Source organism: Colius striatus, unplaced genomic scaffold, assembly GCF_028858725.1.
Source record: "Colius striatus isolate bColStr4 unplaced genomic scaffold, bColStr4.1.hap1 scaffold_44, whole genome shotgun sequence".
NCBI lineage: Eukaryota > Metazoa > Chordata > Aves > Coliiformes > Coliidae > Colius > Colius striatus.
In genome coordinates this window covers 1,828,561-1,852,442 of record NW_026908525.1, presented here as the reverse complement: position 1 = coordinate 1,852,442, position 23,882 = coordinate 1,828,561, and the positions used below count along the sequence as shown (strand labels likewise).

The 23,882-nt window shown below is 51.7% G+C and overlaps 1 protein-coding gene across 1 annotated transcript; it reads right to left on the bottom strand.

The window, feature by feature from the left end:
* Window positions 1-784: 784 nt before the first annotated feature.
* LOC133629423 (uncharacterized) lies at window positions 785-20,239 on the bottom strand. Its single transcript, XM_062020065.1, has 8 exons — window positions 20,068-20,239; window positions 19,766-19,984; window positions 18,191-18,267; window positions 8,625-9,176; window positions 5,491-5,560; window positions 2,006-2,290; window positions 1,241-1,324; window positions 785-900 (listed from the first exon to the last, which is right to left on the bottom strand). The coding sequence occupies exons 1-8, from the start codon at window positions 20,237-20,239 to the stop codon at window positions 785-787; spliced, it is 1,575 nt and encodes a 524-aa protein (XP_061876049.1).
* Between the last annotated feature and the right edge of the window lie 3,643 nt (window positions 20,240-23,882).

Below are 23,882 nucleotides of genomic sequence, written 5' to 3'. Positions count from 1 at the left end.
AGGAGCCAGGCAGGAGCCAGCAGTGTGGGCTGTCTGGAGGGGAGGGTGCTGTGTTGTGTTCTGGATGGCTGTTGGCAGCAGGTTTGGCGTTGGCTGTTGGAGCCCTTGTGCTGCTGGGACTCGCTCTCTCCAGCTGCTCTTCAGAGTGCTGCTGCCTTGCTTCCCCACCAGCTGCAAAAGTGACATTTAAACTCCATTTCATGCCACTGGGGCTACATGCCATGGCCTGAGAGCTCTGAGGTCAAGACAGGTAGACACTCACCAGACTTTGCCTGGACTATCTTTTGTACCTCTTTGTATACCTTTTACAGATCCTCCCCCCTCCTCTCTTTCCTCCCACTGCTTCACCTATTAGTGGCCTTGCCTTTAACCCCTTAGCTGCCTTCATTTTTCTCCAGGCTTTGTGCTCCACCACTTGAAACAGTCAATGAGATCTCTCTCAGGCCCTTCTGGTAATACCCAAGTTGTTCTGGCAAAGAAAGTTTGCTGCAAAGATAATCTGGGCACCAGGCAGCAAGACCTGAGCTTTGGCTATGAAAGGGGCTGTGTTCTTTGTGCTTTGGGAGTGACAAGGGGAGGATTTCCAGGTGCATTTTCTGGTGGCTGTTGGGGGTGAGGTTTAGTGAAGCATTGTTGTTCTCTCCCCCAGAAACCTCCCAGAGTTCTTTCAAGGGAGCAGCAGCAGGTGAACAGGTATCATGACAGAGAAGTACAAAAAGACAAGGGCTCATTCCTGGCATCAGCTTCCAGTATGTCTACAGATCAAGCTGTGTGCTTCCTTACCTCAGAAAACAAACAGCTCGATGCTCATCAGGGTATTGAAGGCAAGACTTTTTGCCAGCAGGACTCTCAAGCCCAGCACAGCCACAGCCAGCGTGTTTGATTTCTCCCCTTCAGCATCTGTTCAGTGACAGGGAAAAGATGAGACAGATCATGGTCTACATTTGGATATTGTGACACTGTCAGAAAGTGGGAGGGGAAAACACCAAACCCACAGGTTATCCATTCAGGGAAAGACACAGCAGCAAAAGAAAAGGTGACACATGGCAACAGCATGGGAGGAGGATGTCTGTCTGCACTGGGGTTTGCTTTCTGTTGCTTGTCTGCTGCTAAGCCTTGGAAAAGCAGCTGTGTTTTGCTTTGATTTGTATTTTGATTCCCCCATCCCTGAGAAAACACCTTTGCATGCATTTACCACCAACCTTGCAGTGTAACTTCACCATCTGCTTAGGGAACCGACCTTGTGCAGAGGTGTCTGTGCTGTTGCAGACCTTCTCTCCCACTGATCCTTCAGCCTCTCCCACTGATCCTTCAGCCTCCTTTTCTGCAGCACGACAATGAAAAAGTGTTACAAAGCACAGCCACATCTCTAAAAGGCTTAAACAACATGTTCCTATGACCCTTCCCAGGGGAACACGTGGGCAGCACAGCCTGAGGCTCAGCCAACCCCTCACCAACATTCCCACAGAGGGGGAAGTTTCTCCCTGCATTTGCAGAAACCAGACCAATGATTGAGTTGTTTGGGCTTCAGCTTTTGAAGGAGCTTCACGAGGAAAAACACACCCCCCCTTTCTGAAGAGAAATGAAAGCCCACCACTGTGACCCTTGGCTGTGTTTTGAAAGGCCATTTCAGGCTGTGCCAAGGTGTTGGCTGCCATGGGGGAAAGAATGTAGTCACAACTAGACCTTTAAAAAGATTGTGCCTTACTTCTAGCCCCCAAAACAAGGAACTCCAAGTTGTTAAACAGCTCAGGCCATTTCTCCTCTTCAATATCCTTCATCTCTACTTGGTTAAGTACCAGATGTCTCCCCCATTTCTGCTGGTGACCCAGTGCAGTGCTTACTAGCAGGAGAAACAGCAGCAGAAGATGCTGCCTCCAGGAATAAGTTGCAGCCGTCCCACAAAGCCCCAGAATCACAGAATGCTGGGGTTGGAAGGGACCTTTAGAGATCACCTGGTCCAACCCCCCTGCAGAAGCAGCTTCACCTAGATCAAGTCACACACCTGGCAATGTTTCATTGGCTGTAATATCTCTGCCATCGTATCTGGCTGTGCAGGACACCTCTGTGCCTTTGGTCACGTTGACCACCTTGAGAGCATCGTACAACCCTTCTGATGTCAGCAGGGGTGTACTTTGCTCATATCTGACTTCAGTGGAGGACACCTCCAAGATGATGTTCTTTGTGTAGAACTTCCTTGCCAAACAAGCTGCTTTCCCGCTGTTGCCATCTTCTTCCAGGTTCTTTGACCTCATCACAATGACTTGAGGGTCAGAGTGGCTTATATTGCCTGTCAAAAGAAAGCATTGTCTGGGCATGACTTGGTTCAATGGCCAACTAGGCTGAGTGCTGTCACTTAAGGATCATCTATACTCCAGCTCTGACTGACTCCTGGCTCTATCAATGACTAACTGCCTTTTTTTCCTCATCATTCCTTGCTGCTGCTTCTCAAAGGTCAGATCAAAGACAGAAAGTAGGGTTTGTTTTCATGGCAGCTTGAATTTCCCAGGATTCTAAGCCTCCTTTTCCCAAAGCTCATTCATTGCAGAAGTAAAGGACTTGCACATGAGAACTTTTATGCATTCCACTCCAAGAGTCAGATTATACTGCTGTCTCAACAACTTCATTCCTAAAAATAACATCTCAACAAAGGACTGTCTTGCACATTCATGAGGCACAAGGGAATAACTGGTTTGCCTGAACTCTCCCTCCCCTCCCTCAGATCTTCTTCTGACGGAGCTAAGTGTTTGAACCACTTTAACCAGAGGAATAGCACAAGGAGAAGTCAGTTTGTTGCTTCACTGCTGTGTAAGGTTACTCCAATGAATGACATGACTGGCAGACAAATGAAGTGCTGCAGCTGGACTGGGGGACAAGGTTGAACCATAAAGAGAAACTCCTTCAGTGTGAGCTGAGGGAGCCCTGGCCCAGGCTGCCCAGGGAGGGTGTGGAGGCTCCTTCCTTGCAGCTCTTCAACACCCACCAGACACGTTCCTGTGTGGCCTGATCTAGGTGGGAGCTGCTTCTGCAGGGGGTTGGACTGGGTGATCTCTAAAGGTCCCTTGCAACCCCACCACTCTATGCAAAGATTTACATGTCCAGTTAGTCAGGAGCGTGCTGATGCCTCTCTTTGCTGCAAAGAGGTGTGTTAGGCTTTGAGTTTTGGTCAAGAGATGCTTCAGCTCTGACACTTTGCTCAACATTGGGTGCTTTTGCAAGGCTTCATCAAGGGGCTCTGATCTTACTCTCTTTGCCACCCATACCCCAGTCCTGAGGAACTGAGCTGAAAGCCAAGTAGCACTCTGACATAGCTTCACCTACAGCAAACAGACACCAAACAGGAACCAAACATTCACTGAATTCACTCCGTTCAACCCCAACTCTGAACCATTTAGTAAGATTAAACCAGTACAGAAACATCCATAAGATTTCATTCAATGCTTTTGTACATCACCCTTATCTCAGTGCTGTCCTTCTAATTCTGACATAACAGGAAGACTTGAGAACTTAAATGTCAGCCTGCACAGAAACTTTCTTCCCCTTGAGGCTGCCAAAGCATGACTTTTTAATAGGGAAATCATCTAACTGCACAGCAACATGTAATACATACAAAGCCTCAAGTCTAAGGAGCTACCTCAGAGCATTAGGGAGTCACTGCCTGAGTTTAAGGAGGAAGGAAAGGGACAAAGGTAAAACTCCAAACAAGAACAGCTCAGACAAGGTTCATACATAAAGGACACCTACCTGGCTCCACGCTCACTTGAGTCCCGTCCCCAAACACAAGCGCAGCCGCAACACACAGTTCAAACACCTCAGTCACAAAGGGCCCGTTTTGCTCTTCCCTCCACAGACATTTCCCTGCCAGGTGCTGTAACGTGGCTCTGCCAGAGGCTGCCAGTCCTGTGGCTCCTTTGTTACCTGACAGGAGGCTTTTGGTGCTTTCTGATCCCCAGCAGGTTTCAACACTCAATACACTAGCAAGCTGCTTCTCTGCCCTAATGCACTGGCTGAGACACCTTCAGCAGGAGCAAATGTGGTTGAGAAAGGGAATTATTTCTTTATCAGGCCCCAGAAGCCTCAGCTCAGCCCCACTATTGTGCATTCTCTGCAAATACATACACAGGTTCCTACAGCTGCTTGCTTTGGGAGGGATTCATGTACATACAGGACTCTCTATGTGACACACAAGAGCATCACAGCAGCGTTTCTGTGAGTGTGCTCAATCCTCCCCCTCCCTCTCTTTCATTGAATGCTTCTTCTTGCCACATTCTACTGTTCTCTGGGGCATCTTTTACTTCTTCTGACAAACAAGCAAATATCAGCTTCCAATCAGTGCAGGCTGATGCTAAAACAATGGAATCTGGCAGTTTCTTCTGGCCCTACACTTGCAACTGAGCATGGGCTGGCTGGAAAGAACACATCTTTCCCCAGAACGAGAGCTTTGCATTCCTCTAGCCCTTTGGAATTGGAAATGGACTTGAATTGTTCCAAAACAGACATTTATTCCCATGCAAGACACCCAACAGACCTGGACAGACGTTAGGCAGCACCTAAGGGAGTCCCAGGGCTTTCTGGAGTGAGAGCAGGATGCTTTAGATCTGTAACATGACATGGGACACTTTTGCAGCACTTTTAAGGCCCTCCAGACCTCTAGAAGCATCCTAGCAAGCCTTCAGCTATGCACCTGGATGTTTAGGGTAACAAAGACCTACCTAACACATTCACCTCCTGTCCCATTAGTCACACTGCCACAGAAAAGCTTGGGGTGACACCCACTTATCCTTCACACCACAAAATAACAAGTGGAGCTGGGAAGGACTAAGGCTTGTTGGAATCCCTGCTCACCACACCTGCTTTTTCAAAGCCTGGGCAACCTCACAGCTCATCTTCTTTCATTCTAAGCAGCCTTGGATAGGAGGCAGCTGTGACAATTTCAGCCCAAGGACATTTCACCTCCTTTGGCTGACCTGCTTCTGCAGGGGGTTGCACTAGATGACCTCTAAAGCTCCTCTCCAACCCTCCCATTCTCTGATTCTCCTCTGTTTCCATGCTAGTGGAATTCTTTACCTGGTGACACTATGAATGTGGCATTAGTGTCAAAAACTAACTCCTCATGCCAGGGAGCTAAAGGTCCACCTCAAAACATCTCTCCACTGTCCCTCAGCTGTGCATTCCTGCTCAAAATCAGCCAGTCACAATCCACTGGAGGATAAGACACTTCACAGGAACTTTGGGCCTGAGTGCTATCCACACTGGGAATAAGATGTAACACCTTAAGTATTGCACACCCAGTGCCTGGGGATGATGGAGCAACAGCAACATACAGAGGCAGCCTTCCTGAGCAGATTCCAGCTGAGGATTCAGCTGGAAACCCTGGACATGGAGATTACTGCAGCAGAAAGCTCTTACAATGAACCCAAACCATCAGATTCCTTCATCCTCCTCCACATCAGCAACACTGAACATCACAAGTAACATGCTGATACTTACCTGGCTCCACTGTGAGAGTCGTCCCGCTGCCAAAGACGAGCTTCTCTGTCCTCACACTGCTGACACTTATTGCCACCAGTCACTCTTTGCTTGTGCTGTCCCAAAGTCTGGCAAGAACAGGAGCTGAAAAGCCACATATTTCTCCCAGTCACCCAGGGGTGCAACCCCATGAGGCTTTCCAGAGGCACCTTCTCTTCCAAACCTAGAAAGGGAAAGACAACCATCGACCAGGTCGATGATTCCAAAGTCAGGACGGAATTTCCAAGTTCTCCCTTTCTTCCATCTTTCAGAAACCCTTTGGGCTCTGTCTTCCCAGGATAAATACAAAGAGGAAAAGAATGTTGCATTCATCTCCATCATTTCAGGCTCCCAGCTCCTTTTGTCCACACAACATGTTGCCTTCTTTCCTCCTCGAGGTTTTTGTACAGGACCCTGAGCTGGTTCTATCGCTGTGGGTCCCCAGCCCCCACTGTGATGTATTTCACTGCAAAAACTGCCTCTTCCTGCTTCTTTACTGCACAGAATGTGCATTAAACACTCACGTGGCTTCTTGAGTGCTTTCTCACTCAACACACCACATAAACAAACAAGAGGTCAGGAAACAGGGAAGAAACAGGGAAAATCAGCACTTTTGGTGCTATCTCCAAGCGTTCGTGACAATCTGCTTCACCTTGATCCTGGTTCCAGTTCTCAGGGGCGTGAGGAACGAGCCTTGTCTGGGCTCTAAAAGTTGGTGTCTGAGGGTCATTTAGTGCCTTAGAAAGTCTTTCTGCTGTTTAAAGGTGAGGAAGTAGGCAAAATGATTGTCCAGACACACAGGTTGATAGTGCAGTGTTTGAGTTCAGGATCCAGAGAGGACAGGACAATGCACAAAGCAGGGCTGGAGCCCTGGGCTTCAGGAGAGCAAGGACTTGCCAGGAAGGTGGAGCCTGGTGGGAGATGCTCTCTTCTCCCAAGTCAGAAGTGACAGCAAAAGAGGAAACGGCCTCAGCTTGTACCAAGGGAGGTTTAGATTAAACACTGGGACAAATCTCTTCATTGAAAGGACTCTCAAGCTTTTGGACAGGCTGCCCAAGGATGTGGGAGGATCACCATCCTTGCAGGTATTTAACACATGTGGAGATGAGCTGCTGAGGGACATGGTTTAGTGCTCCTAAACTCCTCACTGTCAGCTTAGAGGTTGGCTTAGATGCTAAAGGTCTTGTCTAACCAAAATGATTCCATGTCTTACAGTGGGTGAGGTAACACCCCAATGGCTGGAAAGGCATCCCCATGCCCTGTCCACTGCCCACAACACTGTCCTGGGCCGTGGAAAACAAGCCTCATGGACACATGGCACCCCAGGAAAGGCTGAGTCAGATCATGGGGCTCATTTCTGGAACAACCTCCTGGATCCTTGGGCCAAGGACCACAGTGCTGAGTGGGTCTGTCACATCCCCTGTCCTGCTCCAGCACCCAGGAAAATCAAACCATACTGCTACAGACCACACTGGGCACAAAGGGGGGTGGGACCTTCAAACATCAGCTTACACATTGAGCAAGAGCCACCTGGTGAGTCAACACTAGAAGATCTGCTCATCAAGCTGGCCCTGCACAAGCTGAAGTTCCACTTCCTCTACACGGAGATCAAGTCCCTGTGGGACATGTGAAGAATAGGTTAAGGAAGACAGTCTGGGTCAGTCTTGCCCCTGGCAAAGGCAAACCCAGCTGTGACACTGCTTTGCTCAAGGACCTGGCTGCACCTGGGTGATGGGGAAAGATCAGCAAGTTCAGTCCCTCATGGGGATTAGATTTGGGGTGAGAACAGCTCATGACCTAAACTGTATTAAGTTACTTTGGAGCCCAAAAGTCATGGACTCAATGACCTCCACACACACATTAGAGGGAGAGCCCATAGACCAAGGCAATGATAAATGTGTGTGTGTGTGTGTGTGCAGAACCCACAGGAGCATTGCTAGTGATTACTTGTTGGAAAGGGGAGGACCTGGGCACAATGTAGGTGGTGCAGAACAAAGGGTGCATGAAGTGCTGCATTCAGCTGGCTTAGATGTCATTTGGACAAGAAGCTGGGAGAGGACACAGGCAGGAGACTTGACCTGAACTAGCCCAGGGCATAATCAACAACACAGAATGTCATGCTCAGGATAGAAACTGGGACAGGAGGGATCATGCCTCAGGGGCACACTGGTGTGGTGAGAAATTGCATTGTGCAGCACCCCACAGATTCTTTTGTTATTGCTGCTGTGGTTGTTATTTCTCCCCTCCTTGTGCTGCTCTGCTCAACAGTTCTTCACTCATGAGGTCTCATCATTTTCTCATGATTCACCTCCCCACCCCACTGGGGCAGCAGCAGTGAGCAAGCACCTGCAGGATGCTTCGTTGCCAGCTGGGACTGAACCATGACATGACAGTGTGGGCATGGAGTGGGGCTGGAGGGGCAGAAGGTGCCAGTGCTGTGGGCACACTGCAGCTCTCACCCTGCAGGGAGCACTGACAAACCACTGGCTTGGCAGCTAAACCTCTGCTGGGCAAAAGGAGATGTGCTGTAGGGACACCCCGACCTTCCTCTGGGGCAGCACTGCAGGCTGCTGCTGCTGGGACACTGGACATGGCCCCAGGGCTGGCAGCTTGTCCCTTGCTCCTCTGACACTCTCAGATCTGGGGGAAAAAGCACACAATTCCCTGTTGTGCTGAGAAGCTCCAGAATGACCCTGCACTTGCCTCATTCCCTCTGCCCAGTCCTCAGGCAGCTAAGCTGTGGGCTGCACTGAGTGCACCTGAGCCATGCCCAAACCCAGAGCAGGGCTACTCACAGACCCAGCAGCTGGGCCCTGGCTGGGGACCTGTCCTGCTGGGCACCAAACAGCAAACACTGTTCCCAAAGGCTCTGCAGTGTGACAGGGGGAAGGATCAGCACGAGACACGGGCAGACGGCAATCAGAAGGGACAGGGCACAAGGGGACAAAACCAGCTCAAATGTCCCTCTCACAGTCAAACACTGGAAAGCTGAAGCTGTAACTACACAACTCTCTGGGAGCAGCGCTGGAACAGTGTGGGGGTAATTCCCAGTTCCCAGGCTCACAGTTGGGGCTGTGCCAGGAGGTTTCTGATGCAACTCAGCTGCGTTTCCTGACGCTGTGGGTGAGAACAGCACAGAAGTATCGGGCAGAGTCCCCTGGGCTCAGGGCACGGAGAGACAGAGATGCCTCCGAGCGGGAGTTGTCCCGGGACACAGTGGCTCGGCCATCCACTGCTGCTCCGTATCGAATCAGCGATGAATCAAAGTGGATGAGGGACACCCACTCCAGGCTGCCGCCGGGTGCCTGACGGTACCACCTCACTGTGCTCGTCCCGAAGTCGGAGCCGTGTCCGCGGCAGGAGAGGAGCACGGAGTCCCCGGGCGCTCGCTGCCCTCCGCCGGCCTCCAGCAGCCTCAGCTGCGCCCACACGCCTGCGGACGGACGGACGGACGGACGGACGGAGAGCGCGGGCACCGGGCACGGCGCGCCCACGGCCCGACGAGCCGCAGCCGCCGCCCCAGCGCCCCCCGGCCGGCCCGGACACAGCCGCGACAGCGGGGCGAGCCCCGCAGCCCAAGCCTCCCTCGCCCGCCTCCTCTCTCTCGTCCCTCGCCCCCTCCCGCCTTCTCCTTCTCCCTCCGCCCGTCTCTCTCCGCATCCGTCCCGCTGCCGCCGCCCCAGCCCCGGGCTCGCCGCCCTCCCCGCCCGCCGCCTCTCACCTGCCGGCCCCAAGGCCAAGCCCGAGCCCAGCAGCCACGGCCCCGGCCCGGCCGCCATCGGCGGAACAAGGGCCCGGCGGGGCCGCACACGAGCACACCCCGCGCTGTGCCACACCGACGCCTGCGCCGCGCCAAGGGGCATCGTCCTGCCCCGGCCTCCTCTCTCTCCCACGCACGGCACCGGCGCGGGACGGCCCCGCCTCGGCCCCAGCGCTGCTGCGCACACGCTCCGCCCCTGCCCGGCCCTGCTCGGGACCTGCACGGCCGCACCGAGCCGCGGCCGGAGCTGCTCATCCTGATGGAGCTGCTCATCCTGTCCCCAAGGGGCATCATCCCTCCTGTTCCTCACCCCTCCTGTGATGTCCTGGCAAGGCACATTTGGCAGGAGTGGAAATGGGGCTGATGTCAACGCGGTGTTTCAGAGCGCAGTGATAAACCCCAGTGTCCTGGGAGGACAGAATCAGCACTTCTAAGGGGGCTGGGTGACTTTCATAGACCACCACGCAGAACTGGCCCTTGAGGAATTGTCACTCCCCGGAGATCTGAATGCCTGCAGGAGGAGGGTCAGTGTTTGCATCAAACCCCTGTCCCTGTCCTCGCTGGGGGACTGGCAGGGCCCAACCACTGGCTGCCCAACTGTGGCTGACACCTCAGAGAGGAATTGCTTCAGGGCATCACCTCCAACAAGACCTGCAACACAGCAATATATCTGCAGAGCAGCTTGCTTCCTGCCCTCACTTGCTCTGCCTTTAAGGCTGTGTTTGCCCCAAACCTGTCTGTCTTTGCAAAGAACAGTTCAAGTGTCTACTTCCATCACCCCTCTGCATTTCTCCCTCGCCCCTGCTCCATGTTGTCAGCACAGATCTCTGTGTAGCCTGCTAGAAACTGTGAGAGACAAAGGGAAAAGCACAAAGACACCCACCTGACTGGCTCAGCAGGACACAGGCTGGCACAGCCATGGGGAACATCTTTTTCCTGCCTCCAGTATCCCTGTTCCTCGGGAGACTCTCAGCAGCACAGGGTGCCAGAGCCTGTGCTCACTCCTCTGGGGTGAGGAGAGCAAGAAAAAGGCCATTCAGCCTTTGCCTTTGCTCGTCTCCACAGCAGAGAGGGACGGTCTGGGTGGCTTTCTGCCCTTTTTCATGGCTTTCCTGTCCCTGTGTAAGCTCTTCTCTGTAAGGGAACACCTCTCCCTTACCCTAGAGTGTGCCAGCTTTTGTGTGCTCTTTGTTGTTGGAAGGGCTGTTGAGAGCACAACAGCTTCTCATAATGTTCAGGGCTCTGGGAAACACAGGTGCAGGTTTCAGGTGTCTTTTAGTTTAGCCCATCGTTTTGGAAGCAGCTCTTCAGTATTTCTCCATCTCAGTTCTGATGGGTGGGCTGTGGCTGGGGCAGAGCAGGAATGGAGGGACCTGCAGCTCTACAGCTGCTCAAGGCATAAGGACAGGGCTTGGGGCTCCCCACGTGCTGCTGGCACGGTGGAGAGGAAAGGGACTGAGACTGTGACAGGCAAAATCCTGGTGTTCAGAGCCTCTAAGTGGAGAGAGATGTCGAGGAGTGGTTAAGGGAGAATGGACATGGATCCCAGGGTATAATGTTAGGCCCGATGGGGCAAGGCAATCTGAGTTCTAGTTATATGAATTTAATGCACAATCAAGACCAGAGTCAGAGCCATGGTTAAAACAGTCGCTGTCACGTAGTCAGTGCAGACAGCAGGCCGCTTTCTGCTCCCTCAAGGTCGGACTGTTTTCAGCTAACGAGCTAACAGCTCAAGGTGGAGAACAACTTTGGAGAAAAACAAGATGGGAAAATGTGAGGGAGCTTGCTTATCGCAGAAACTGCAAGTAGGATGAACATGAGAATGTAATCTATTAGCTGCTGTTGCTGAGCTAGCTTTGAAGCTGCTGGGTATAAGTTAGAGCCTGCTCTCAATAAAGAGAAGATTTCTGCTATCACTCACATTGAGTAGGACTGATTTCTTCCCACCCAGCTGAGAATTGGACCCTGGGTTGATCGCCGCATGAAGTAGGCTTCGTGCCTGGGTTTTTCAGGCTTCGTACCTGGGTTTCAGGTTTCGTACCTGGGTTTTCAGGCTTCGTGCCTGGGTTTTTCAGGCTTCGTGCCTGGGTTTCAGGCTTTGTGCCTGGGTTTCAGGCTTTGTGCCTGGGTTTCAGGCTTCGTGCCTGGGTTTCAGGCTTTGTGCCTGGGTTTCAGGCTTTGTGCCTGGGTTTCAGGCCTTCGTGCCTGGGTTTTTCAGGCTTTGTACCTGGGTTTCAGGCCTCGTGCCTGGGTTTTTCAGGCTTTGTACCTGGGTTTCAGGCCTCGTGCCTGGGTTTCAGGCTTCGTGCCTGGGTTTTCAGGCTTCGTGCCTGGGTTTCAGGCTTCGTGCCTGGGTTTTCAGGCTTCGTGCCTGGGTTTTCAGGCTTTGTGCCTGGGTTTCAGGCTTTGTGCCTGGGTTTCAGGCCTCATGCCTGGGTTTCAGGCTTCGTGCCTGGGTTTCAGGCCTTCGAGCCTGGGTTTTTCAGGCTTCGTGCCTGTGTTTCAGGCTTCGTGCCTGGGTTTCAGGTTTCGTACCTGGGTTTTCAGGCTTCGTGCCTGGGTTTCAGGTTTCGTACCTGGGTTTTCAGGCTTCGTGCCTGGGTTTCAGGCTTCGTACCTGGGTTTTCAGGCTTCGTGCCTGGGTTTCAGGCTTCGTACCTGGGTTTCAGGCTTCGTGCCTGTGTTTCAGGCTTCGTGCCTGGGTTTCAGGTTTCGTACCTGGGTTTTCAGGCTTCGTGCCTGGGTTTCAGGCTTCGTACCTGGGTTTTCAGGCTTCGTGCCTGGGTTTCAGGCTTTGTGCCTGGGTTTTCAGGCTTCGTGCCTGGGTTTTTTCAGGCTTTGTGCCTGGGTTTCAGGCTTCGTGCCTGGGTTTCAGGCTTTGTGCCTGGGTTTCAGACTTCGAGCCTGGGTTTTTCAGGCCAAGAGCCGAAAACTTCGCGGCATATGGCGCCCGAACAGGGACATGACTGGGTGTTACCGGGTAAGGAGCCTGCCTGTGGGGAGCTGAGACTTGAAAATCCGGAGGCAGAGGCAGTCGTCGGAGGAAGCCTGCCGGACCCCAAGCAGAGGTTGCTGTACCCGGGGGAGTGAGTACAGGTTGCGGTGAGACGAGGATCCGACAACATGGATAAGGAGGCAGCACTCTCACTTTTACATCGCTTTTTAGAAAAGCAGGGGGTGGACTTTAAACTGACCGATTTGTCTGGTCTACTTGTACATAGTAATTGTAAAGGCTTTTTTAAGGACTCTGAGAAATATTTTGATGAGGAGGAGTGGAGAGCATATGGGACTTGTCTTTGGGACTTGGTTATAGACGAAGATAAGACTGCTCGGAAACTGATGAAACCATGGAGAGAAGTAATTAACTGTTTGAAAAAGTATAAGTTGGAAAAGGTTTGGCCTCTGCTGTAACTCAGCGGCTTGATATGCCCGAGACTGTAGCTGAGCCAACAGCTGGACTGTTTGGTATCGGGACTAATTATGTCTCACCTCCCTTTTCTGGTGAGTGGCGAGAAATTGGAAACCTTCTCTGGGAAGCAACTATTAGTGGTGATAAGGACAATAGTAAGATCAGTAAAGATCTAGGTCTTGTTTGGAGAGACGTGATAAATACTTTAAAAGAAATGCCTGCAGCCCAGGCGTTGACTGTTGCGCCGAGGCCGAAGGAGACAGACAGGGGAACGGACAGGTTCCTGCAGGAAGTATTAAAGAAACTGGAGCGACAAGAGACCATGGAAACACAGCCTGTCGCCACTGAAAGCCAGCCCAGTGCGCGGCCCGTCACTGAGCGGGGCGTGCTGAGAGAAAAAAAAAGAAAAAAGAAAAGAAAAGAAAAAAATAAGTTCTTCTCTACACAAGAGTTTTACAAAGTCAGAGAGGCGAAGGGGCTTCGGAGCAGAGCCCCCGCGGGAGAGCTGCTTCCCATTCGAGCCCAGCCCGCCGAGTTACCCCTGGGACGACTTGCAGGGGAATGTCAAGTGTGCAGAGTCGGGCGGGGTGCAGCGCAGGACGATTAGAGTTGGGGAGCGCGACCCCGTGTTAGCCTGGGCACCATCAGGCACGAGAGGGGAGACAAAGAAAACACGGGAGAGAGTACCAGCGGCTGCGCCGCCGGCGCCGGGGACGGCACGGAGTGAGCCAGACCCCCCCTGCCCCTTCCATCCGCAGCCGCCGCCACGCAGCCGCTTCCCGCTCCCGGTCAGTGTCTCCGGAGCCCCCCACACACACCGCGCGCCGACACCGCCGGCCCCGGCCCTCACGGACCGCTGGGCTCGTCCTTTCCATCCTCAGTCCCCTGCCTCAACGAGTGTAAAAACTGTTGGTCGTGATGTTATGCATTTTGCTGTAAATGTGATGATGAATACTGGTTTTCTTACAGTGGAAACTTTCTAAGGTGTTTTAGGTGTCAGGAACAGAACATTTTGGCATTGAGAAGCTAAAAGGTGGTTTGTGTTTTAGACTCATTGGTGAAGGATTTTTTTTTTTATCAGAAGTAAAAAAAAAAAGGATTTTGTCATACTGTTGATGCTTCAAATGGTTGTGGTAGATGGTTTTAGGCAATTTCAACAACCCAAGCAAAACATGTGGGTTACACTGGCCAAAGCAATCGATCAGTCTACAATATGTTTATCAATGGCCACTACAGATAATCCTTTTTCTACCTGTTTGGTGGGAGTTCCATCAGATGTGGCACAATGGCCTGTACCAAATGCATTAAAAACAAATCCCTTAGTTAAGGGTAATGGCAAAGTTGACAGCTGGGATTTGATCATTTCATGGTTGCCGATAATGACAACAGAGCCACAGGAGTTAGAATTATTGGGATCTATAAAGATGGATTTTTGTGTTATGTTTAATTTTACCAGCAATACCAAAACATTTGGGACAGAATGTGGATCCCATCCTGGGCGTGTATAAGAACACAACATCTTGGTGCAATTATACTTCACCAAAAAGATCCAGGTCTAGTCTTGTGCCTGTGCAGTTACCAAAGGGAATTTTTCTGATCTGTGGGGACCAGGCATGGCCTGGGATACCCTCGAGATTACAGGGGGGACCACGCAGTTTGGGACAACTGATGATCTTGATGCCTAATCACACAATGATTTAGAAACATCATTGTCCAAAACAATTTGTGCATGCATTTACTGACGAATGTGATGACCATGTTACCTTTGGTCTTCCTCAGCAATAATAGCAACTAATATATTTGCTCCAGGTATGAGTATCTGCTTTATTAACTCAGCTATGCAAATTAGGATACTGGCCTAGCAAACAAAGTAACCAAACCTCAATGACATTAGAAGGCTTGATTAGTGATGTAAGTAGTATTAGACATGCACTTGTGTATCATTATATGGATGATATCCTCATTGCTCAGGAGGAGGCATTTACTGTAGATCAAGAGAGAGATCTAGAAACCATGTTATTTAGGGAAACTAACTTTGTTTGTTCCTCGACAGCAGGACTGGTTAAAAATTACCAAGTTACAGAAAACAAGAAACACCCACAACTTAAAAGGAGACTGTTATGGTAAAGTACAATTGTGGTCCATTACGGCGAATGTATTTGCTTCAGCATTTGTACCTGGGTTGGCTGCAGCCCAGGCCTTACGGCAGTTAGAAAAATTAGTGTGTTGGTCGGAGCAGCAAGCTAATGTTACTACTGATGTTATTGAAAAATTGTTAACAGACCAGAAAAGCCTTAGACATGCCTTATTGCAAGATCGTGCAGCTATTGATTTTTTGCTATTGGCACAAGGGCATGGATGCCAAGACGTTGAAGGGCATGTGTTGTTTTAATCTTTCTGATCATAGTGAATCTATTCACAAAGCTTTGGCATATTTCAAGGTTCATGCTAAGAATATTATGGTGGGTTATAACCCTTTTGATAATTGGCTTCAATCAGCTTTTGGGGGGTTGTCACCTTGGTTGACTATGTAAATCAAAGAAGGGTTAAGATGGATTTTGGTTATTTTGCTTTTGCTTGTAATGTTTAGAATAGTATATAGTTGTGTTATGAAGGCAGTGCATAAATTGACTGACTGAGTCTTGGTTGTGCAAAAACAAAACGGGGGATTTGTGGAGGAGTGGTTAAGGGAGAATGGACATGGACCCCAGGGTATAATGTTAGGCCCGATGGGGCAAGGCAATCTGAGTTCCAGTTATATGAATTTAATGCACAATCAAGACCAGAGTCAGAGCCATGGTTAAAGCAGTTGCTGTCACGCAGACAGCAGGCCGCTTTCTCTTCCTTCAAGGTCGGACTGTTTTCAGCTAACGAGCTAACAGCTCAAGGTGGAAAACAACTTCGGAGAAAAACAAGATGGGAAAATGTGAGGGAGCTTGCTTATCGCAGAAACTGCAAGTAGGATGAACATGAGAATGTAATCTATTAGCTGCTGTTGCTGAGCTAGCTTTGAAGCTGCTGGGTATATAAGTTAGAGCCTGCTCTCAATAAATGGAAGATTTCTGCTATCACTCACATTGAGTAGGACTGATTTCTTCCCACCCAGCTGAGAATCGGACCCTGGGTTGATCGCCGCATGAAGTAGGCTTCGTGTCTGGGTTTTTCAGGCTTTTGTGCCTGGGTTTCAGGCTTCGTGCCTGGGTTTCAGGCTTAGAGCCTGGGTTTTTCAGGCTTCGTGCCTGGGTTTTCAGGCTTCGTGCCTGGGTTTCAGGCTTCGAGCCTGGGTTTTTCAGGCCAAGAGCCGAAAACTTCGCGGCAGCTTTCTGCAGCAGCACAGCTTGCTTGGGGACTTCAGAGTTTCCTCTTCCCAGGAGTAATGGCTCTGGAAAATCAAGTCTTGAAAGGAAATTTGACTTGGCAAGTTGAAACTGCATCAGGAGTCTCTCAAAAGAGAGTCCATGTTATTAATAAACTGGCCCAGGCTAGTTTATTAATCAGCTAGAGAGAGTTGGAAGGGACCTCTAGAGACCATCTCGTGCAACCCCCCTGCTAAAGCAGCTCCAACTGGATAGGTCACACAGGAACGTGTCCAGGTGGGTGTTGAAGGCATCCAGAGAAGGAGCCTCCATACCCTCCCTGGGCAGCCTGGGCCAGGGCTCCCTCACCTTCAGAGTAAAGAGTCTCTCCTTGTGTTTCAGGGAAATTTTTGTGTTCCAGCTTCATCCCATTACCCCTGGTTCTGTCATGGGATACAACAGAAAAAGGGCTGCCCTAACCTCTTGACACCCACCATTTAAATATTTGTTGCTATTAATGAGATCCCCCCTCAGTCTCCTCCAGACTAAACAGCCCCAGATCTCGCAGCCTTTCCTCATAAGGAAGATGCTCCAGTCCTCTCAGCATCTTGATGGCCTTGCACTGGCCTCTCTCCAGCAGTTTCCTGTCTCTCTTGAGCTGAGGAGCCCAGAACTGGACACAGGACTCCAGATGCGGCCTCAGCAGGGCAGAGCAGATGGGCAGCAGAACCTCCCTTGACCTGCTGCCCACATTCTCCTCAATCATAGAATCATAGAACCATAGAATGGTGGGACTTGGAAGGGGCCTTTAGAAGGATGTGGGCTTCTTTCTAAATGCCTCTCGAACCAAATCAATCAATGCTTCCTTTCTCAAATCTCTTTCTTGGCCAAGGTCAACACATGAATCCCATTCTCCTCACGTTCATGGTCAGGCTGATGCCTGGGCTCTCCTACACACCACTGCAGCCTCTGTGCTGTTCAGAGCCCAAAGCAAGACGGTTGTGTCTGGCCTTCCTGTATTTCCCAGGCTATTTGGACCAATTCCACTGCCTACACAGCTTCCAAAGTTTCCTTTTCAAAGTCTTAGGTCTAAGCTAACCTGGCAGGCTGCCTGGAAGGATGTGGGCTTCTTTCTCAATGCCTCTCAAACCAAAATCAATCCAAGTTGTCATCTTGGAGAGAGGTACTGAGCCAGATGGACGAGAGGAGTAGAAGCAACAGCAGAGTAGATTGTGGTGTGTGAAACCTGCAAGGCAACACTAGGGACGGAGAAGCAAAGGATTCACAATATGAAGAAAAATCCCATCTCAAACGAAAGAATAGACCAAGGTCAAACATTGCTGTTACCCACTGCAGAAACAGGGTGTTGGGAACTAGAAGCTCCTCACACCCAAGCTCTTCTAAACACATTCACCTCAACATGCCAGGTGAGGATAAACAGAGGTTAGAAAAGGGGATGATTTACATCCTAGTGGAATATACTTTTCCAGCAGAAGGATGCTTACAATTTGTCAATGAGAGTGGCCAGGTCTTGAAGAACCTGCCTGAATCCCTTCCCCCTTTACAGTGCCATTGAGCCTGTACATTTACTGTATCCCAGCCTGACATCAAACTACCACGAGGGTGGCTTTTATGATGTGAACAAATAGCTTATACCCCTAGTCCAGCAAACAGGACAGGAGGCCCGTGCTCTTTGGGAAGATGAGCTCCTCACCTCATACAACCAAACAGGCACCTCCAAAACACATCGTGTTGTGATACAAACAGCTACCACAGTTACCCAACGTAGTGTGAAACATACTCTTGTCTGTCTAATAGTGTGTTTTGCAAGGCAATGTGTGATCAAATATGTTGTAGAGTAGTAGGAGGGGCTTGAATATTAACGACCCAAAGGATTGATCCCTTGGTAATGCTTGTAACTCTATAAACTATGTGATTTAGCTTTGGTGCTGTTGATAAAGTAACTTTGTCACTTAAACTGCCTGTTATGGGGTCAGGGGAGCCCGTGGAGGTGGCACTGCGTTGGGTGGCATCCAAGGTGGCCGACAGATGTGGAGCATCTGACTGCTGGGAGTGATCCAGCTCCGCTGTGCGCAGGAGCTGTGCAGGCATATCCTCTGCCCTGAGCTATCTCCTTGTGTGAGCTGGAACAGGCAGGACGCAGGTACAGCCACAGAACCCCGGATGAACTGTTCAGAGCCCAGTGATTCTCGTTACCTCACGATCCAGGGGATCTTCACAGCAGTCCCCGGGCAGAGGCACCAAGCGGGGCCATGGCACTACGGCGCTGGGTCCTGCAGCAGCAGAGCAGAGACACAGCCCTGTCTGGGCCCTGGTGCAGCTGCTCACTCTGTGTGGTGTTGCAGTACATATCAGACAAATCAGTAGAAACCAGGACAAATCAGAGAATTGTTGCCCTGGGTGGATGAGGAAGAGGTTAAAGACTTGTTGGCCAAGCTTAAGGCTCATAGGTTAATGGGTCCTGATGGGATGCATCCTGGAGTTCTGAGAGAGCTGCTGATGTGATTGCTAAGCCATTCTCCATCAGTTTTGAACAATCATGGAGGACAGGCAAGGTGCCTGAGGACTGGAGAAAGGCCAATATCACTCCAGTCTGCACAAAGGGCAGGAAGGATGACCCAGAAAACTACAGGCTGGTCAGCCTCACCTTCATCCCTGGAAAGGTGAGGGGAAAACTCTGCAGGAGACTTGGACTAGATGATCTCTAAAGTTCCCTTCCAACCCCTACCATTCTATGATTTTATCAATGTCGACACTAAACGTATGAAGAAAAAGGTGGTTATCAGATGGAGTCAACATGGCTTCGCCAAGGGGAAATCCTGTTAGACCAACCTGATGTCTTTTCTGAGTGCATAACCAGCTGGCTAGATGAGGGGAGAGCAGCGGATTTCATCTGCCTTGACTTCAGCAAGGCTTTTTTGACACTATCTCCCATCACATCCTCACAGAAAGATCAGGCAGTGTGGCTGGGATGAACGGACAGTGATGTGGATGGAGAGCTGAATGACAGAGCCCAGAGGCTGGTGATCAATGGCACAAAGTCAAGTTGGAGGCCTGTGGCCAGTGGAGTTCCACAGGGATGGCTTCTGGGGCCAGTCTTGTTCAACATCTTCATCAACCACCTGGGTGAGGGGACAGAGGGACCCTCAGCAAGTTCCCTGCTGGCACCAAACTGGGAGCACTGGCTGATTCCCCAGAGGCAGTGCTGCCATTCAGCAGGATCTCAAATGGATTCAGAGTTGGGCAGAGAGGAACCTCCTGAGGTTCAACAAGGACAAGTGCAGAGTCCTGCAGCTGGGAAGGAACAACCCCCTGCACCAGCACAGGCTGGGGGTCGAACTGCTGGAGAGCAGCTCTGCACAGAGAGACCTGGGAGTGTTGGATGATAATAAACTAAACATGAGCAGCAATGTGTCCTCGTGGCCAAGAAGCCAATGGCATCCTGGGGGCATCAAGAAGAGTGTGTCTCAATGCATGGGGATAGCTGGTATGTCCATGACCCCTCTGGGCAGGCTGCTCCACTGTTCTTTTTTTTTATAACTCAAATTTTACTAACAAGCATCAGACTTGGTGGATCATGGGCTGGCTGACTTTCCTCTTTTCTCGGTATCACGCGCCTCAGCGCCGCTCCCGGCACTGCTCTCGGTGCTGCTCTCGGCACCGCTCCTGGCACTACTCTCGGTGCCTCTCCCAGCGCCACTCCCAGTGCTACTCTCGTCGCCTCAGTCAGTGTCACTCTCCCCTGTGTTTTCTCTGTTTCCCCTCACGTACCCAGTGGCACCCAGTCTAACATGGGGTTGTGCTTCCCCAGTCTCCCCTGATCCTCCTGCACCATACTCCCGTCTGACTCCACCCACTCGGCATTCCCCGTCTGCTCAATATTCTCCGTCTGCTCTCCCAGATTCTCTACCTCCACACTCGTCCGAGTCTCCTGATCACTATGAACTCCCTCCCCTGTCCGCACTCTCCGCTCCTTCCCCCAGAGACTTCCTGCACCAACAACCAAAACCGTTTTTTCTCTGCTGTTTTTATCAGAACCCTTTTAATATTTCCCCTCGCATCAAAAAACCGACCCATTCCCTTGGCCCCCTCTACGAAAGCCTGACACAGCTCCCTGTCCACCACCGTCCACTTCTGCGCATTTAATAATTCTATGGGTGCCCGTATCACACCTTGCCCCTGCAACCACCTGATGCAAGTGGGTGTGGGCACGTACTGAATCTGTTCACCCGCCTCAGACGCCATCGTTTTAAATCCCCCAGTCATTTGCTCCAACTGTGCCAAGGCTGCGAACGTCCTGCGATCTGCTGATCACGTTGGGGTCACCATATGTTGCCGCCACCAGCAACACCACCAGGCCGCCCGCACGGATTACTCAGCCCCCCTGCTGAGGGGACAAGGATCACCACACACTCAGCATTGATGATACTTTATTCCTACCCCTTGTTTACACCATGTGCTTGTATCTGCTACCCCCAGCACCCCCTCTCACTCCACCCCGTGCCCACCTCTTCTGTGTCCTCCACCTCTCGCGTTACAACCCGAGATCTTCCGGACGCCTACCACAGAAAGGCTGCGGGAACTGGTGCTGTTTAGTCTGGAGAAGAGGAGATTGAGGGGAGATCTCATTAATATTTACAATTATCTAAATGGTGGGTGTCTTCTCTGCTTTCTTTGTCCAGAGATGATCTTCAGCTTCACCTGCACGCTGGCAGTCTGCCTGTGGAACTGGCTGCAACACTCGCACACCTTTGCTAGGTACGTGCTACTTGGTTCTGCTGGGGACAGGGGGAGAAAGGGGAGGCCTGAGGGCCAGCACAAGCCAAGGGGAGAGCAAGAGGCCTCCCCAGGAAGCTGTCCCCTGCTCCCCCTTGGACATTGCAGCTTGAGCACTGCGGGAACTGTGCTGTTTAGTCTGGAGAAGAGGAGATTGAGGGGAGATCTCATTAATATTTACAATTATCTAAATAGTGGGTGTCAGGAGGTTGGGACATCCCTTTTTTGCGATGGTATCTAGCAACAGGACGAGGGGTGATGGGATGAAGCTGGAACACAAAAAGTTCCATTTAAACATAAGAAAAATCTATTTCCTTGTGAGAGTGAGGGAGCCCTGGCACAGGCTGCCCAGAAGGGTTGTGGAGTCTCCTTCCTTGGAGGTCTTCAAGACCTACTTGGACATGTTCCTATGCGACCTGATCTAGGTGAACCTGCTTCTGCAGGGGGGGTGGACTAGATGATCTCTAAAGTTCCCTTCCAGCCCCACCATTCTGTGATTCTGTCGAGTCCCCTGCAGGCTCCAGGTGTGAGCCCCAGCAGTTCCTGCCGGCTGGACACCAAAGTCTACCCGGAGCAGCTTTGGCTAGGAATGCTGTTGCTGGGGCAGCTGCTGCCCCTGGCACTGGGCTCAAGCCACAGCTGTCAGCAGAAGCTCTGGGCCATCTCTGTGTCTCACCAGCGCCTGTGAGGCAGGAACTGCAGCGTGGCTGCGGTGAGGCTCGGATCGATGCCTCCCTGCTGTGAACGCTACGGCATGTCCAGACGTGCCCCCATGAGAGCAGCGTCCCAAGCCTGTTGGTTATACGAGACGCACTCACCATATTCTGCTTTGCCCAGTGCCTGTAGCAGCTTCTTTCGTTCTGATGACTGCTGGGCAAGTCTCTCTGTTGTGGCTTTTTTCTTTAGTCTTTGAGGACCTTAATGGAAAGTTTAAAGTTGGGTTTTTTTCCCAAATGCATTGCTGAAAAGCAGTGTTGGGTCCATGGAGTCAGTCAAGGCTGACTACTCACCCCTGGGAAGCCAGGTGGGTCCCAGCAAATGACCCTGCTGAGGGGGAAGTTTGTGTCATACACAGTGAGATATACCATCACAGCTGAAGAGCAGGACGCCCGAGGAGACCACGTCACGCCGTGGCACACGCAGCGCAGATCTTCACTCCAGTGATGTACCTGTGGGGTGCCTCTGAGGCTGCCAGACCAGATCTGGCTGAGGGGTCAGGTGGCTGTTGCCTGCAGGCACGGCTGTGACCAAGGACGTTTCCATTTGGGGCTGAGATCTGCTGCTTTCTCAGTGACATGCAGGAACTGGACGGGGTCGGGTCATGAGGTGGGATCCAGGTGTGGGTGGAGATTTCCAAAGCTGTAGAGAGCTCAGTGACCTTTTGGCTGGCATCTGGAAGCTCTCCACATGCTGTTTCCAGGCCATGTGCAACCCCCCTCAAGGAGCAGATGGGCAAACTACATCCCCTTGTGGCTTTCTTACTGGGAGATGTCTCTGTACCCAACAGAAGCCACATGGAAGCAGTGGAGGGAAAAAATGATCATTTTCAGCATCCTGAAGAGTCAGTTGGGCAGCAAGAGGCTGCAGCAGTGCTGCCCCATGGGTGCCGACCTCTGCCCCAAGATGGGGAGAAAAAGAGCAGCCGCAGCAAGACGCCGATGGGCCATGCGGAAGACAAAGGAGGATGCAGCGGAGCCAGGCCAGATGAGCAAGTACGAGGGGGTGCAGGGAGGGATGAGGGGAGAATGGGGCTGAGCTGCTGGCTGGGCTGCTGCCACCGTGGGTCCTCTCCTCCCACTGCAGGCCTGTGAAGCTAAGGATGGGAGAGGAGAGGGGAGAGCCCTGGAAGCAGCCCAGCCTTGCTGCCCTCTCTCTCTGCAGCTGGAACATGCCCTGGGAGGCTGCCAGAGCCCAGCTTCTGGCAAGGGCCTTGGCTCACACAGCCTGGGGATGGTGGGCAACTCGCACCTCTTTTTTTTCTCCTGCCATAGGACCATCAGTGTAGAGCTGGATGTCAGCTTGCCACCAGCTCCCGGCTCGGACATTGCTCAAGAGCAGCCTGTGGCGTGGTACCACAGAGCCCAAGAAGTCGTAGGTAAGCTCAGCACTGCTGCTTGCTGCCAGGTCCTTGGGGCTGAAGTGGCAGAGCTGTGCTGTGCCAGTGGCAGGAGTGGCAGGAGAAGTGCAGGCTGGCCTGCCCTTGGTGCCTCTGTCTTCTGCCCGTGTCCCTGCAGGGAGATAAAACACTCTCATCCATTACAAGAGGCCTCAAGAGACAGGCCTGACTTTTCTCTGCTTTCTTTGTCCAGAGATGATCTGCAGCTTCACCTGCACGCTGGCAGTCTGCCTGTGGAACTGGCTGCAACACTCACACACCTTTGCTAGGTACGTGCTACTTGATTCTGCTGGGGACAGGGGGAGAAAGGGGAGGCCTGAGGGCCAGCACAAGCCAAGGGGAGAGCAGAGAGGCCTCCCCAGGAAGCTGTCCCCTGCTCCCCCTTGGACATTGCAGCTTGGGCACTGCTGGGGCTGTGGCCATTTGCAGGGAGAAACAAGAGCAAAGCCCCTTGGCACTCTCACTCCTACATCTGCCAGAGGCCCAAACTTTGGCCATGGGGGGACAGTCACTAGCCAGACACTTGCACAGGGAATGTTTTCCCCAGCTCTGGCAAGAGACCAGACAGGTCTGGGAGGGCCCCGAGAGCAAAGCCAGACTTGTGCTTCCCAGCTGTGCAGAAACACCCCTTAGAGAGAGCTGTGTGATGGCAGCGAGAGCACTCCTGCATTCTCAGCCAGAGAGAGAGCAAGGTCCCCAGCAGAGAGCCTGCTGAAAGGCAGTCTCCATGTCTGCTCAACCTCTTTGCTTCCCAGCATGACTGTCAATGCCTTTTGGAAGGTGCTCCTGAAGCCCTTCCTTTGGGCAAAAGCTGCTGGCACTGCTGAAGGGTGAGGACAGGATGTGTTCCTCCTGGGCACTGCTCTGCCAGCTCTCTCTCTGTCAGCAGCAGGCTTCCAAAAAACAGACTTTTCAGCATGAAAAGGGAAATCTGCCTGTGAAGGGGTTTGCTCCAGGTTTGGCTCACTGATGGCTACAAGACTCTCTCTGTTTCAG